Consider the following 17,092-nt stretch of genomic DNA (forward strand, 5'->3'; position numbering starts at 1 on the left):
GCTGCCTTCCTTGTCTTTCCTTTTTATTCGGTCCAGGGCACTAGCCTATGGTAAAGTTGCCCACATTTAGGATGGTTCTTCCTTCCAGAGTTAAACATTTCTGCAAATGTCCTCGCAGATAGACCCAGGGTGTCTCCTAGGTGGTTCCAAATCCAGTCAAGATGAACCATCACATTCTTCTGGATGGTCTTACACTGTGGTACTCATGACTAGTGCTACCCAGAACTCATTACCAAAAGTTCAGAAATTCCGGGGCTAGTTTGTCAGAACAGGTAACCACCCTTCAGTCAGTGAGGAGAGACTTCACAGGCAACTGCATCACCATTTCGTACCGCAGTGTCGTGCAGAGTGAGCATTGTGACAGGCTGTCAGGGCAGTTAGTAGAACTGTAATGTTTTATTAGAGGGCAGTGTGGAGTCAGGCCATGTTCCTATCACAGTTGGGGACAATGAGCCCTTACAGTGATCTGAAGGTTAGTGGCAGGCCTGGGGGTTAAAGACAGTCCAGAGTTTTTGCTGCCTCCTATGTTGTCTCTGCAGTAAGGGGTGGTAGCACCCTCCTGCAGCGCCTGTCTGGCTACCCTCTGGATGGGGCTGGGGAGCCAGCCTCTGTTTCCTAAGCCTTGCTTTGTACTGGCCCTTCATTTCCTGGGACCCTTCCAACTGCCTGCCTGTCCTCCGGCTCTCACTTTGATGACTAAACTTTGGGTTTCTGTAGTGACCTAAGACAGAGTGGGTCTCAGGCTAGACACAGCAAGACTGTGCACTGGGTCCTGTGGACGGCATGCTTTGTGGAAAGGCTGTTGTCATCCTCTTAGTTCAGCTGAGCTTGGTGGGCAGCCTCGGGGTCAGGGTTCTCAGTCAGGCCTTTTCTTGGGCAACTCAGGTTTCATTATTCCATCTTTGGGGAATGAGGAGGAGGAAAATGGAGTAAGACGCCTCTCTGTGGAGGGAGTGACTCAGCACATCAAGAGCTTCAACACCCAACTGCCTCATTTTCTGAAATATCTGCCCAGCCAGTGTTGGGGACTGACTCCAGGGCAGTCTGCTTGTCTGCAAAGTTGTTGCTCCTCCACTTAAGTGTTTGCTTGTTTACTCCCTCATTGCCAACCGGCCCAGCAATCCTGAGGAAAGCCCAATAGATACACGCGTAAAGGGAGGGGGCGGTGTCTCCTGGCCCTGTGACTATAGATGCAGGGGAATTCAGACTCCTGCCTCCCCCTCAGGTTCTGCCTCAGTGACTTGTGGTCTCAGGCTTTGTGCCCGGATGGTGGCGGGCATGTCGTTGATGACAGTTCCATGTTTGAAGTGAAGGGGCATCTACTCCAGTTCAAGACCCGTCTCTAATTCCTCTTACTGGACATTGCCTAAAGTAATCTATGTACAGAAATCATTGCTCAAGAGCTGTTCAGTCTTAAATGCCTGGTTGGAGCCAAAGTGAAAGGATGGAGCCATGCTTTAATGAGCCCACGGTGGAATAACTATGGTCTGTGTGATTTCCTATGTGTCCACGTAGCACTCAAGATTAAGTGCACAGTGCTTGCAGGCAGCACATTTGATAAACACTGGAACAGTATAGGGAGATTAGCATGGCTCCTACATGCAAGTTCATGAAATGGTCCATATGTTATGAGAGGGATGGGAGGAATGAGCAAAGAACATACATATCCATAGATAGGTGTGAAGACATCATAATTAAAGCTGGTATTTCATACACTAAAAAAAGCTATATAATAATCATACCAAAATTGAAAAATAACTTTAGCGCACAAAGCCCAGCCTTGCCCCTGAGAACTGCAGGCTGGATTGGCGCTTCTTTCCTGAATCCAGTGGGAGGTGTGAGCACCCCTTAGACAGGAGTGTCATTGTCAGAATCTTTAACTCTAGAAGGTACAGAGTAAAGGGTTTTGCCAGCGGCCCAGTGAACCTCTAGATACTGGATCCATCGTCCTCCTAGAGGCTGAGTGTCTCTGTCGGTGAGGCTTCTGGGGAAGAGTCCAAAGATTTCTCTGTATATCAGAGGACTGAATCCACAATTGAAGGCATGGAGAACAAAGGAGAGGGCCGCTCTCAAGAATGAAGCTTGTTCGTTCCTACCTGGCCACAGGATGACTGGCAGTTTTGGAAACGTGATTACTGCTGGCCTGTTGTGTCTCTGAGTTGGCCAAGCAGAGGCCACAGGGTATGGCCTATTCTTTGTGGCTCTTCATAGGGCTTGTCATGGAAATGAAGGTGTCCTTAGACTCAGGGGAGGCCCGGGTGCTTGCCTATGACAACACTGCAGTGATGTAGTGATCAAGTTTGCAAAACAGTCACTGAAAGTGACAAAGAAAATTAAACCTTGTAGTAGATTCTCCTCCAAGGGGAAGAGCTGTTTGAAGGTAGAACAGCTGTGCATGTGCCGTGAGGGTTCTGTGCTTCCAGCCCTATATCCACCCTCATAGCCACCCTATATACACCCTATATCCACCCTCATAGCCACCCTATATACACCCTATATCCACCCTCATAGCCACCCTATATACACCCTATATCCACCCTCATAGCCACCCTATATCCACCCTATATCCACCCTCATAGCCACCCTATATCCACCCTATATCCACCCTCATAGCCACCCTATATCCACCCTCATAGCCACCAGGCTTGCCTCAGTTTGAGCTGTTCCAGTTCTGTAGAATACTGGCCCAAGGGGATGGCTTAAGCAATGGAAACCAAATCTCAGCTGCACTCACTGCCAGAGAACAGGATTTAATCCTGCCCTTTCACTTGGGGTCTGGCCTCATGAGTCTAGAACATATGAAAGCAGCTTGGCAAAGGAATTCTTCAAAACCTTGAGGGCAAAGGGTTGCATATTGTATCTTAAAAGATGTGTGTGTGTCCGTTTCACAGACCCAGAGAGGAGGTGACACTGTCAGTAAGTAGCAGTTTTCTTTGCTGGCCTTCCTGGCAGTTTAGAGAACCTTACTTCCATGACTTGTTCTGGGGAAGCTGAACAAGAGCACGTTGTGCTTGGCTTTGTTCCTCCTGCAGACTACCTGCAGCGATGAGCTTTGTCCTGAGACTAACATCAAGGAGCATTAACCAAGCCCAGTGGGGCCCTGTCTGTATGCAGGCTGTGGTTAGCAGTGTTTCCATCAGCGATCTGGAGTGGCTATCGTGTACTCAGGCAATTCGGGGCGAGGTATTATTTACCCTGCTGACGTCAATGAGAACATATTATCCACTGTCCTTTCTGTAGTGTGAAATGAGCACCGGAGCTCAGAGAACACAGCCACCTTCCACAGTTTGAAAACTACCCAGTACTCAGTGAGGTGAGATCTGCCTGTAATCTCATTAGCCTAACATTCACATCACCAGGCTTTTAGAAAACAAGGTGTTTTTATTTTAGTTCAGGAGGGTTGGAAACATAAAGACAGTACATTTTCTTTGCAGAAAATTACTCCATTTAAATTACCATTTGGTACAAAGATCATTTATTAAACTGCATTTTAGGCAATTTTCTAACACTGAGTGGCAGGTTACACTTTGATTTTCCACATTGGAGCTATTAGAATTTGCACTCAAAATACCAAAGCTATCGAAGTCAACATTTTTTTTTTTAGAAATTAAAAAGCACACAGAAAAAAAAATGACTACAATCAGATTAAGTTTATCGAAAGTAACTCAACTACCAAGCTGAATCCAGCAAGACCACTCCCTTCCTTTCTACAAAGTGCAAATAATCTCCACCACTCTTCTTAAACTGCAGTCCCCAGAGGCAAGCCAACCTCCCCTTTCCCTGCTGCTTTCTCCTTCACAGATTCTGGTAGAGGCAGATTTTTTTTTTTAAACCACGGGTAGTGGGGATGTTCAACCGCATGAATTTCCTTGACTGAGCAAATCCTGGGTGGGCAGGCATCAGTTTTATCTGCACTTGGTAATGTGACATCGCTGCACCCACCTGGATGTTGTCTGTGTCTCTATTATTAAAGCTACCCCTACTCACCCATTTTGGTTCTGAAAAGACCCAGCATTCTATCATCAAAGCCCATTACCATTCTGTAATCCTGAAAGTGTTTAATAAGCCTTCCTACTTGGCAGAACTTAATTGTAAAGAAATGTGCTGGGCTCATGGAGGCTGATCTCTGTGAGTTCGAGGCCAGCCTGGTCTACACAGTAAACCAGGACATCCTAGGATAGTCATAACTACATAGTGAGACCCCATTTCAAAAGATTATTAAAAAAAAAAGAAAGAAAAAAGGAAGGAAGGGAGGAAAGAAGGTAGGTTCTGTGTGCCATCCCATTAGGATAAAGGTTGAGCTCACAATTCTCTGGGCAGCCATTTTCTCTGGGATTGACTCTGTCGACTAAGGAAGCCCTTTGGCAATCAGGGAGGAGTTTGTCTTTCCCATATGTACTGAAAAGAAAAAGCACCGGCTTACATAACTTTGAATAAGCAAACAACCTCAATTTAAGCCTAAACTTCTGCAATTTATTGGACAGCAAGATGGCCAATCTCTGGTGTCTGTCTCCCCCTCCTTGCCTAAGTGCAGTCACCTGGATAACTGCATTGGGCACTTAAAGCCAGGCAGCTGTCAAATGGAGGGTGCAGCGTCTGGACAGAGCTTTGTTTATATAGCTGTGTACTATGAAATGATGTGCTACCAAAGGGGGGGGGGCTGTAGGACAGGGCTCCAGCACAGAAGGTGCTCGTCGCTGCACTGTCACGTGCTAAGTCATGTATCCTTTGAGAGCTTTGCTTCCCTCAGCTGTGGTAACTGCGGACCGTAGTTCTCTAGCTAATTCCACAGAACTGGAGTGAGGACTGTGAGGACTTGTGAAAGTGCTTGGTCCGTTGTTGTGAAAATGAACAGGCAAGGTGAGAGGGCAGGACCTGCAAGAACCACCCTTGGTTACGCTGTTGGTCAACCCATGCAGTCACATATAACGTGCACGTAAGATGTAGTGCAACCAGGAAGGCTGGAAGTCTTCCAGAACTAACTGGGCAGACATGGCTACACAGATAAGGGAGAAGCTGTTGTGAGGGTAGAGACTTTAGGACCAAAAGGACCCTTGCAGGGTCGCTGTCTCATTCCATTTGCCACTGAGGGCAGGTGGAAAAGCCATGGAGGCTCACTTCTCTGGGACCCCACCCATGGAAGACCTCTCTCTCCTCCCTACTCTTGGTGTATGCGTCTTAAGTTTTGGAGTATGGTTTTGTCCAGTGTTGAAACAGGTAGATGTTGCTGCTCTTGTCTTCCACAAATCAATTTGAAGGTAAGTTCTGTAAAAAATTTCCAGAAGCAACAAAATGATAAAAGATCCCTGCCTGGGCAATGACTCCAACTTACTACCTGTTCTCCAGTTTTTACCTGTGATGTCTAGGCACAGAGAGACGGAGCGGCTCGGGTGGCTTCCGAGGAGGCAGTAGAGGCAGCCCAGCTTAGGGTTACAAACGCAGCAAAGGTCAGCCCCGGCACAGGCCCACTGGGATCGGTGTCATCAAATGACACTGTATATTGTCTCTAAAGGAGGAGGCAGTGAAAATGTCACCTGGACTATGAATTTCTTTAAACCAACAGAGAGCTTAACTCACTGCTGATGTGTAAAAGTGTAATCCAGAGCACTGAAAACTCTGCTCCTCATATATTTAAGAAGCAGGCTTGTTTAGATTCTAGGGAATCCCATAGAAGGAGGCGAGCCCACTGGGTCCCCATGCTCTGAGCTGCTGGCACACACACTTGGGACCCTTGATCATCTGGCCTAGAAACTGCTACTTTCTGGGCTCCTTCAGTTTCTGGCTTCTCACTTTGTCATTTTCCAGCTGAGAACACACCCTTTCCCCTAGTTCTAGTTTCTCTGCCTTAGGTATAATGGCTCCTGGGGGACAGGTAGAGAGGCCTGCCATAAGTCCTTGCTGAGTGCCCTAGTTATTAGAGTTCTGGGGCAGGGCAGAGGGTGTCTCTCCACTGGTTGGGTTGTACTGGAGGTATGGGGTAGAGGCCCTGTAACAATGCAGGAGTTAGGAGGGGGTATGGCAGGCAAAGGTTGAAGTCCTACCTCCCCGATACCAGGACAGGGTTTAAACACTTCTGATCTTGATTTCTGAGACAGAGGGACCCTGGCTTTCTTTTTCCGAGGACGCCAAGTGAAAGAAAGGGCTTTGCTCAGATTAGCTCTCATACCTCCCATCAGTCCCAGAGGCTTTTCCTGGGTCCTCAGTATCTCCCACTGGGTAGATTCTGGAGGGTTGTGAACACAGAACTGTCCCTGTCTTTGTTCTAAAGGTGGCAGTTCAGATAGGCCAAGTCATAGCACAGTGAGGGCTGGCACTGGTCAGGCAGCCCCCGGGAACAGAGGAGTGGGACCCCACAACCTGTCATCTTCCTGTTGCATTAACACCCTCTGTTTGCCTTACAGGGACCAGCATGTCAGTTGCATGTAAATACTAGAGACACACTTGCCCAACTGGAGACTGCAGAACTAATGCATTTCCCCCAAAGCAGAGAGTGACACCTGGATAACAAAAGACCATAAACAGAAATAAAAAAGTACCACACATATTGCACTTTTGCCAAATGAAAATTTTACCTCATGTTTGAATCACCAGTCTCTTTGGAGAGGCTGGTTTACAAGATAACAAAGCTAAGGGTTACTATACAGTAGTGTACACACTGCTGATGTGAATTGACAGGCGAGCATGTCAGTATTTCAAAGCTGCCTCTCAGCAAGAGTGGGCCTAAGCCTTCTTAGTGTTACTTTAGTACTTGTGAGGAGAAATGGCTTAGAAGCTTCCATGGTCACTAGTTAGGGGACAACAACAGAAGCAATCAGACGAGTGACCAAGCTCTCACCGGCTTCCGTCTCAGGAAGTAAAGGTAGCCATGGAGTTAGGGACTTCCACTGGAAAAGAGTGAGAGGAGCACACGGGAGCTTACGGGAGATCCAGCAGGAGGGTTCGTGTTCTTCGCCAGGCGTCTGTCCTCACCTCCACTCTGTGTGTCAGCGCCTAACAGGCTGGCTGTTGATGGGTGCTCCCGGCTTCTCTCTGCAGCCTTTAACCTTCTGTCAGCCTCTCCGCAGCCCCTCATCTGTCGCCTAACTGTCCTGCCATAGCTGCTAGGTCTCCTGGGCTAAGCAGCTCACAGCCCTGTTGGGGGGCAGGGGTTTATGCCAATCTGTAGCGGTGCTGTTCCTGCAGTCCTGAAATGAGCGGCCCCCATTTTCAATCTGGAAGGCATTTTCATTTGTCAATATTACAGCGCTTCTGCAGTATATTTTGGGAAAACATCCTCCTCCAGTCTAAACAAATCAAGCCCCGTTTTATAGCTGGCTTATTCTGCAAAGCTTTAAAACGTATTAGAGATCTTAATGAAATGATCTCTCCAATGAAATGATGTTCTTTATCTCACAAAATCATCAATCTTAAGCATGAGGAGGAACAGAATCAATAAAAGAAACACAATTTATCCTTACTGGATTTTCAGTTATTAAATCACAAAAATGACAGTCCCTCCTGCTATCCATTCCTGCTGACACCCACAGCCCAATTCTAAGCAGAGCGCATTTGCAAAGCAGCCTGGCACCAGTGGGGACCCAACAACTACAGTCTCTGGCCAGCCTCAAAGATGCTTGAATCTCCACCACTGGCAGGGGTTGGGCTGGTGACCAGGATGGCTCTCCGGAGACTTCCCATGCCTAGTCTTCCCTTGCCTGCCTGGACACTTACTACAGAGAGGAAAGGCAACTTATAGGTGTTTCTAGATGCAGCATCAGTGTAGTAGCTCTCTTCTTGTGCTTTAAGGAAGACGCTTTGTGCTTAGTGCATTCATCTGCTGATAGGACAAGCCACTCTAAAGAATAGAAATTATAATTTTTATAAATAATACCGAGTTTGGAACACCTGGATGACTGTGCAAATGACATTACTAATTACTTCTTGCTATCTAGTCGACTAGCGATAGCATCTATTTTTCAGTTCTTTTGATGAGTGAATTAAAAGGTTAAGCTTTTCTAGTAAATGGCTAACACATCTGTGGTTCTTTGAATATTACTATAACACTTGAACATTTCACACAAATCAAAACCTTAAGGAAATTAAGACTTTTGATTCCCACATGGTGGAAAGCAAACTGAAGTGACTTTGGATTAACCAAGGACATGAATGGAAAACTTGGTTTCTATAGAAAAAAAAGTCTGATGAGGCTGGGGAAGGCACAGCACTGCTGCTTCACACAGGACATAAAAGTTCCTTTTATGTGTGTCCTTAAAAAGACATCTAAACTACACAAAACTGTCCAATTATGCAAAGCTCCATAAGCTCCTAACAACACAGAGCGGAGAGCCAGAGGGGTTACTACAGGGTAGCAGACAGGAGGCTGTGCAGGAAGAGCCTGGCTTCCCAGCTCGGGTCTGAGTTCCTGATGCTTTCTGGATTCTGCTTTAGTCTCTACTGTGACAGGTCTCCTGTTGTCTCTACAGGTGAGAGCTTTGGAGTCCTGAGCACTTTAATACTTGGCCACCCAGGGGCACTTTTGAAAAGGCATTATCACGTGCTCCCAGAGAGATGACTGCAGGTTTCAGGGGGTCAGTGTCAGCTTAGTGTCCCCGAAACACCTCAGGCTCCACTATTCTGCGACATCTTGCATCAACAGCTAAGAACTTAGGATTTTACAACAATGCACAACTCTCTTTTCTTCCCTGTGCATCAGATCTCATGATGTACTCTTGGCATGCCTTGAAGTACTTTGCTATTGCTTGGCTTTAGTGAAATGTGCTGCCTATTCCTTTACCCTATGTGTGTATATGCACCATACACATTTTTACTGCTTTTACCAAGGCTTTCCTTGGAAATAAATTGGGTGTAAAACCTAGGTCTGTATGTTGTCATTTTATACAAACATTTCTTGGTAGCCCCCTGAGAGTGTGTTCCACTTTATAGAAGGGCATGTGCTTCAGCCCTTGCCACAATCTTGTGGTGGGGCAGAGCCAGGAGGAACATCTACCCCAGTCACACCCTGATTCCAGTTGGGAACTTGATTTTTTTCCTACCAGGGAAAAGGGAAAAAAATAAGCTTTAAAGGGCTGGAATAAAAAGATAAACAGCCTGCCTTCACTAGAGCCACCTTCCTTTCTGTGCTGAGATTAATTCACCAGGACATACCCATTGTGTTGTGGATCCACAGCTTCTAGCATTTCACAATCAAAGAGTCCAGGGAGCTCAGAGAGGGCCAGCGGGTCATAGCTAGATGGGGTCTCCTGAAGTCCTGAGTTCCTGGGACAGTCCGCGCCTGTGAGGTTGCTCTGCTGGGCTCCATCCACAGGATAGTGACAGGGAGCAGGGTAGTCTGGTGCAGAGGAGGTGGTGCTTGGCAGCTCGCAAGTCTGATAGGAGAACTGTAAGGGGGTTGGAGCAGCTCCTGGCTGCTGAGGTGGAGGAGGAGGAGGCGGTGGGGGTGGCTGCTGCAATTGTGAGGGTAAGGGATGTGGAGCCCGGGGGCTGGGTGTGGAGGGCAGGGGCTGCAACTGCATCTCTGGGTATTGGCTGAGGAAAGGGCTAAATTGCATCTGCTCAGAAGAGGGCTCGAGGACTGGGCTCAGGGGTTGGGTCAGGCTGAATGGTGGGGGCTGCTGGGATGGCGGTGAAGTCTCCTGATGGGGAAGAGCCAGCTGCTGATTTGGTCGAGGGTAGGAGCTCTCGGCTATCTGCATCTGATTAAAATACGCTTGTAGCTGAGACTGCTTCTGGAGGAAGAGTCGCTTCTGTTGGAGCCTAAATTGGTAACACCGAAAAAGCATTTTACATCTCAAGTGAACGTAATTTCAATGTAAATTCAATACCAGGCATTAACTTCTCTTTCCCTTTCTTTTCTGTTTTATTTCTGAGAATCTTCTATATAGTTCAGGCTGACCTCAAATTTGTGATCTTCCTGACCTAGTGCTAGGAATTCCAGGCATGCTCCATCACATGCGACACCCTCATCTCTTTTCCACTCAGAGTAAGAATTCACTACTGTGCATTTGCCCCTATTTGACTGACTCCTCTCAAGTGAGCACTGATGCATTTTCTCTCAAGTTTCTTGCTCTAGAGAGGCCAATTACTCATGAGATTGCTCAAAAAAAGGTAACATCTTGGCTTCTGTGAGTAGGTGGGGTGATGATTAGGGCAATTTTATCTTAGCCAAGCAGCTTCTACTGGTGGGGCCAGCAGGCACGAACACCACCAAGGGGAAAGCCTCATCAGCGTAACCAACTGCTTTAGGTCACTGCTTCTGAAATCTTAGGACTGATCATATCCCAGATAAATACAAATGGCAAAGTACATAGGGGGTCACCGTAGTCTGACAGGCTTATACTCTAGGATTCTCAACAGCCTCATTAACACCATGTCTGAACAGAAAATGACCACGTGCCAGTGCATGGTCCTAGGAGAAGCAACTAGAAGGAAAAGGACAATATACCATTCTCCAGGATGGTATGAAAACAACTGACTTTATTAGCCAAAGACTTCCTTACCTATGTTCCTGTAGCTGCTGTTCCAGGCTCCGAGGTGGTTCTTTACAATATATTGGACAAGTATTCTGGGCCTTTGGCAGAAGACTGGGCTTCTGGAAGATCAGAAAAGCAACAAGAGCTTAACCATATGCTGTCAGTTGAATGCAGCTCATGTGTATCCTTTGGATGCTTGTCTGGATGGTAAATCCAGATGTGGCCTCCAGAATCCAGAGTGAAGGCACTGCACTGTGCACTAAGACCCTGGAAGAGCACCAGGTCAGCAGACCTTGGCATCTAGTGCTAGCCTAGTTGTTTCCTACTTCTGCAATTCCTCCAGGACAAGGAAGTTCATGGAGAACAATGAGAAACCTAGTGCCTGCAGAGTGACTCATTCTGAATGGGATCTATGTTGTACCATTTCTTAGGATCTTCATGCACCAATGTAGACAGCCTTGTTAGCATTTTGTATATTAGAGATCCCATCTTATTATTCACAAATATAGAATTAGAAACAAGCCAGGTCTCTCTTTTCTAGCATTCAGTGGTATATCCTTTCCTACTGCCAGCACAGGACATAAAGCTAAGTCTGAACATGTTTCTAGAAACTACTTATGTAGGGTTAAATCTACTTGCCTATAAGGGATAAAGCAGTCACCTTAAATAATGCAAACCAGGTTTCTGTGACAAAGTGAGATAAACCTAGAGCATGAAGGAGCCCACCTGGAGTCGATGCTGAAGGTACTGGGTTTCCAAGCTCTGCTGTGGAGAAAGTTGAGGATGCATGCTGGCAGAGAGTGTAGAGACACTTTCCTGCTGCTGAGAGACTTCCTCCTAAGGATCAAGGCAGTGGACATTTCAATTTCTATGTGAGGAAGTCTTAGTTTATAGTTTAAGCACCTTTGCAAATGACTAGTGGAATCTGGGCTCCACATGACCTAATACCCCAAAGCTTTTACCTAACTAGTAGCTTGAAGGCCACTTTCAGAGAATCTATACAAAGTTAACAACTATTACCTAGTGAGTATTAGATTAGAACAGAAGTACTGCCTGGTATCATAAGAAGGTGCTTATCTACATGTGAGCCCAGAAGATGATACTATCTTTGATGCACTTTACATTGGCTCAAATAATAGCAACATTTGTTGTATTTTTATTATGTATACAATATTCTGTCTGTGTGTATGTCTGCAGGCCAGAAGAGGGCACCAGATCTCATTACAGATGGTTGTGAGCTACCATGTGGTTGCCGGGAATTGAACTCAGGTCCTTTGGAAGAGAAGGCAATGCTCTTAACTACTGAGCCATCTCTCCAGCCTCATTTGTTGTATTTTTAATGTGACTAATCTTCATATTTAATAGTGATTTCACATTAAAAGTAGTGGCAAGAAGCTTCTCAACTGGCTTATGTTCATCATCATCATCAGTGTGTGTGTGTGTGGTGAAGGGAGAATGAGTCGTCCATATATAATCTGCCTGCTTTCTGAACCCAAACCACATTGAGTCTATAGGCCTCTGTCTGGTGCTGAGCATCTGGGAGCAGCATGAAAATCTCTGAGACCTTGGGATTTCCCATAAAGCTAGCTTAGTTAGGTCTAGGAGGATACTCTCTAACTGAAAAACCACACATCTGTAGGACAAGTGTGGCGCTCGGAAGAGCCTGGACACTCACCTGAGGACAATTGCTCGAGAGGTCTTGAAGCTGAGGAGCAGCTGATGCTAAGTTAGGGTCTGCCTCTGATCCTATTTGTTCATAGAGCAACTGTACTTTGTTCAACTCCATAATTCCTTTGGTTCTAGCAAGATTCTGAAGATGTTGTCTAAATGCTACAATTCCTGCAAGGTACAAACATCAAACAGTTTACAAAGCAAAATAAGCCTTTTAGTTATACATTCACACCAGCAAGACAACAACCTTCTTCCATATCTCTGGTTCAAGTTTTCAAAGCCAGAAAAGAAAGAACTTACCTTGGGTAAGGGAAGTGTCTGATGCCCTGCGGCCTTCTCGGAAGCTCACGGGGGACCGATTGTGGACCTCACGTTTCTGAGAGCTCAGGGCCTGCATGGCTGGGTTGGTAGGTCTGAGGCTTATGAAAGGAGATGCCATGCGGGGTGAAGACTGGTTAGCTAACATGATGTCCTTCAGGGAAGGGCTGTCTTCCAGGAAGTTCAGGTCTCTCTGGGCAGACCCCATATCGTACTCAGAGTCCACACTGTCAAGGGAGGGGTTGTCACTCATAGAGAAAATTTTCCCTGTAGAAAAAAGTAAAACAGATACTACCTAAACCGATAGAACTTCTTTAAACACACTGACAAATAGCAAGACAAAATGGCAGACTCTAGTCTTGACAGCTGCAATCTTTCAGGATGGGCAAGACGACTGAAGTACTCACAAGTTTAGAAAACAGAAAACTCACCTAAAACAAAAATTCCTGTCAGGGCTGGTAATCCTAAGTGTAACTCAGGGGCAGAAGAGCTGCCTAACATGCTCAAGACCAGTCCAGCACCAAAACCATCCTCCATCTTTCCAGAATGCTTTTACTGGTTAGTTTAACCATCTTCAAATTTGGTGAGGAAAACCCTATGGAAACTATAGTTATAAGATCTTGGCCTTGAAGAGAGCCATAAGTACACTGTCAACTCAGAGACATTGCCTTTTAATTTCTATCAGCTGCTGAGTAGACCTGATCCACAGTCCATGGCATCTGCTCTGTAAAGGAAGGGACTATGGATGAAATTCAGAACTTGGTGAGCATGACCACTATTTCTTTCTTTCTTTTCTTTTTTTTTTCCTTTCAAGACAGGGTTTCTCTGTCACTTTGGAGCCTCTCCTGGAACTAGCTCTTGTAGATAAGGCTGGCCTTGAACTCATAGAGATCCCCCTGCTTCTGCCTCCTGAGTGCTGGGATTAAAGGTGTGTGCTACCACCATCCGGCTGGCTGCTATTTCTTAATGCATGAAGTATGAAATGATGCTGTAAGGGTTTAACTTGGTGGATACCATACCTGCCCCGGGCATGACAACCAATTGGTTAGTCACTTCTGACAGAGTGTGCCGTCGCTGCCCACTCCGCGTGGCCTGGAAAGCTTCAAAGGCCTGACTGGGGTCTTCCTCAACCTCTCCTTCTGTCTCCAAGCCTTCATCAATGGAGGTCTCCATCATATTGCTGGGCAGCGACTGGCATCCCTTTCTCACCAGGACAGGCGGCACAGGGTCAAGCAGACAGCCATTCACCTGTCAGTGTGAGAGGAAACTCAGTTGCTGCTCTGCTGAGGAACACCCACAACAGAAAAATAGTCCAAGACTTAATTAAGGCAAATGAGAAATAAAGTAAAATTGCATTTACTTGCAATGGCAGCACAGCCATAAGAAATGAAGGCAAGTCAACTACAATGCGCAGAGACCCAGACTGGCACTGCCACCAGGTTACTCTGAGTCATCACTGTTACAATAACCACTTTTCCAGTGGCTTATAGATGAATAGAATGTGCTGGCTTAAGGCTTACCAGTTATTATTATTTTTTAAATAAGGAAAACAGAAGAGGAAGATGAGCTCCTTTTCACTTCTAGAGCAAATGTCTCATAGCTGAGAGAATAGTCACTGACATTCTAATTCTCAACCACAAAACATACTGATTCTGGGTATACTTTTATGTTCATACCTTAAGTACTGATCTATTTGATATTTTGTTTTTAAATTGATTCAAATGTGCCTAAGGAATGGAAAGTAAGAATTTTTTGTAGACAGACAGATACCACAAAAAAGACTGAAAAAATTCAAATGGCAAACAGCCAAGACCTTCCATTATAGAATAACAAATGACTCACGGCTCCTAATTCCAGCAGAGGTTAATAAGCCCCAGCGCACGGAATCCTCACCCACTAGCAGTTCACACACCATCTACGGGCCTATCCCATAGGGAGAGCTCGGCACAGATCCTGAATGAGCACACTGCCTTCCCACAGTTGCCAAGCAAACCACCTAATGGCCAGCAAAACAGCAGACAAAGGGGAGTTGTGGTTTCAAGTTCTGGCTGGTAAAAGCCCCAAAGAGCCGGCAATTATTTACCTCATTACTTTAACTATTCCCCTGTGGAAATCAATCCGCTTTCTCCTATGAATAGCTGCTCAGGAGCAGCCCGCAAAGGAGTCAGTTCTCTGTGGTACTTTCAATTGGAACCCACTGGGTAGAACTATTGTTTCCACTGAGGCAGAGGCAGCTCATATATGTGAGAAGTGACGTGGAACTGCCCTATGCCAGGCACAGGAGGCTTTCCTCTTACGGCAGTTGCAGAAGGCACTGCAAGGTCCTTTTTATGGAGAGGGAGTAGGGTGACTCAGAGCTTTGTTTGCTTGGAGGAGCTGATTCCACAAGCATCTGAGGCGAGAGCTTTCATGCTGGTAAGGTAGCTGATGCTTTCTCCCCAGATCACACCAATCTTCTCATGGTACAGAAAGCAGGAATTCTGAAATATGGCCAGCAGCTGTCATTCTCTTCTTGGCCCAGGCCAGATACGTGTATCTTTTATATTTAATAGTTTTCTTACAGGAAAGAATGACCAACAACTCGTACTCTAGACTCCTTAGCAGTCCACTGTCAGCTTGCTAAGGCTCTCAAGACCTTTTAAAGCAATTATCTACTCAGCACCCTTACATGTGCAGCCTTTGTCAAATGCACTTCTCACCTCCCGTGGTGTAAGCAAGCTCTTTCTTTCCCTCAGCATAGATGTTACCTTTTCCTGACTTAGTCAAACAAGCCAGCTTCCTATGAATTTGTAAACTGTCACCATATAACCTTATTATCTCATCTAAACCAGAAGAGGAAATATGCCTGAATAAAGTCTCTTCCAGATATAAAACAATGGCTGGGTTTTTCACTGAAGACTTTTCATCTGGGGACAGTTATGGGTAAGCATCTCTGGCCATGAGTAGGTTTCCTGAAGTAGCTGACCATTATACTTAGCTAGAATTTTTATTACTGTGATAAAACATGACCAAAAATATCTTGGGAGGAAAGGATTTATTTGGCTTATATATCCCAGGGCATGGTCCACTGAGGGAAGCCAGAGTAGGAACCTGAAGGCAGGAACTCAAAAAGAAGCCACAGTGGAATGTTGCTTGCTGGTTTTCTCCCATGGCGTGCTCAGCCTACTTTCTTATAACATCCAAGTTCACCAACCCCGGGTGGGACTGCCTCCAGTGAGCTGGGCTTTCCTCCATCAATCATTAATAAGAAAATGTTCCAAAGGTCAATCTGGTGTGGGCATTTCTCAACTGAGGTTCCCTCTTACCAAATGACTTGACCTTGTGTCAAGTTGACAAAAAAACTAACCAGGACAGCAACCATGCTAATTTACCCAGGGACTTGACTGTAAAATAACCCAGATAAGTTTTCCTCTTTAGTGTATTTCATCATCTTCCTGAGAGCAAGAATGGTGCAGAACTCAAACTTCAAAGCCCCTCACCCATATACTAAGACAGTCTACAAGGATGTATGACTAAAATGATGGGTTAATCTACATAAATGACATAGCTGCTACAAATAAGAATTTATGCTCTAGAAATACTGTAGACAGATTAAATGAGAGAATTTCAAGATGTGGGCAAAATGTATAGTTTCTAACCCTTTCTTTTCCAGAGACTTCATTTGCAATAGATGATATACATACAGCAGTCAAAGCTCTCAGAGGCCCCAGCACTGACTCAGAAAGCCTTTGAACCTGCCTTTCTAAATTGGTATGTTGACCTTAATTCCCAAGGTGACTATATTTGGAGATGGGGCCTGTAAGTGAGCAAAGCCCTGGCCCAATAGGATTAGCATCTCTGTAAGAAAAGGCACATTGAGGGCCAGAGAGAAAGATCAGCAGCTAAGATGCATACTGTGATGATCCAAGTTTGCTTCCTGGCACTTAAGATGCTCACAACCACCTGTAACTCCAGCGCTAGGGAATTTGATACCTCTCGCCTCTGTGGGCACCAACACTCACATGTACATACCCACAGACACATACCCACAATTCAAAATAAAACACATTTAAAAAAATAAAATAAGAAAGGGCACAAACAAACAAAGCCAGGTATGGTGGAACATACCTATAATCCCAGCACTCAGGAGGCTAAGGCAAGAGGGTTAAGTGTCTGAGGCCAGCCTTGGCTTCACAGTGAGATCCTGTCTCCAAAAAAAAAAAAAAAAAAAGTGAAAAAGAAAAAACATCAGAGAGTTTGTTCTCAGTTACCCCTTGACACACAGGAGAGGCTGTGTGATGTCTCAAGACAGAGTGAGAAGGTGACTGTCTAAAAACAGGAGGGAGACTTCTTTAGAAACAGAAACAGCTGGAACTAACTCTATCTTGCCCTCTGGCATCCAGAACTATGAGAAACAAAATTTCTGTTGTTTAAGCTATGCAGCTTATGGTATTTCATGGGCAGGTGAGCAGGTCCATACAGTGCACCAAGCATAATATAAGCCAGTGAGTTGGAAGAGAGAAACAGACCTTATTCCATTGCATTCCATGTGCCTGGCAAATGGGGCACATGCTGAGCAGGTGCTAAGCTTCCTCACTTGCAAGTCAGTTGCTTAGGCTCCAATTAAGCTCTTTTTTGTTTTTTTTTTTCATTTG

At 45.6% G+C, this 17,092-nt stretch overlaps 2 protein-coding genes across 7 annotated transcripts in view; one reads left to right on the forward strand and one right to left on the reverse strand.

Moving 5' to 3' along the window:
* Ppp2r1b (protein phosphatase 2 scaffold subunit Abeta) overlaps window positions 1–6,511 on the forward strand; it is a 35,312-nt gene extending 28,801 nt beyond the window's left edge. The window contains exon 16 of the mRNA XM_041638530.1: window positions 6,402–6,511. Within this exon, the coding sequence (XP_041494464.1) occupies window positions 6,402–6,433 (32 nt within the window). The 3' untranslated portion in view covers window positions 6,434–6,511. The remainder of the gene's footprint in view (window positions 1–6,401) is intronic.
* Window positions 3,362–17,092, reverse strand: part of Sik2 (salt inducible kinase 2) — a 106,101-nt gene continuing 92,370 nt past the window's right edge. For 2 of the 6 annotated variants that reach the window (XM_041638529.1, XM_041638526.1), the window contains exons 10-16: window positions 13,478–13,706; window positions 12,441–12,725; window positions 12,145–12,308; window positions 11,196–11,306; window positions 10,497–10,588; window positions 9,145–9,753; window positions 3,362–7,211 (exon numbers count right to left, since the gene is read on the reverse strand). In XM_041638529.1, coding sequence (XP_041494463.1) covers window positions 7,124–7,211; window positions 9,145–9,753; window positions 10,497–10,588; window positions 11,196–11,306; window positions 12,145–12,308; window positions 12,441–12,725; window positions 13,478–13,706 — 1,578 coding nt within the window. In that variant the 3' untranslated portion in view covers window positions 3,362–7,123. Of the gene's footprint in view, window positions 7,835–9,144; window positions 9,754–10,496; window positions 10,589–11,195; window positions 11,307–12,144; window positions 12,309–12,440; window positions 12,726–13,477; window positions 13,707–17,092 lie in introns of all 6 variants that reach the window. The other 4 variants (XR_005973085.1, XR_005973084.1, XM_041638527.1 and 1 more) reach the window with 4 other exon arrangements.

Source organism: Microtus oregoni, unplaced genomic scaffold, assembly GCF_018167655.1.
Source record: "Microtus oregoni isolate MIOR12 unplaced genomic scaffold, Mior012 000055F_ref0000237, whole genome shotgun sequence".
Lineage (NCBI taxonomy): Eukaryota > Metazoa > Chordata > Mammalia > Rodentia > Cricetidae > Microtus > Microtus oregoni.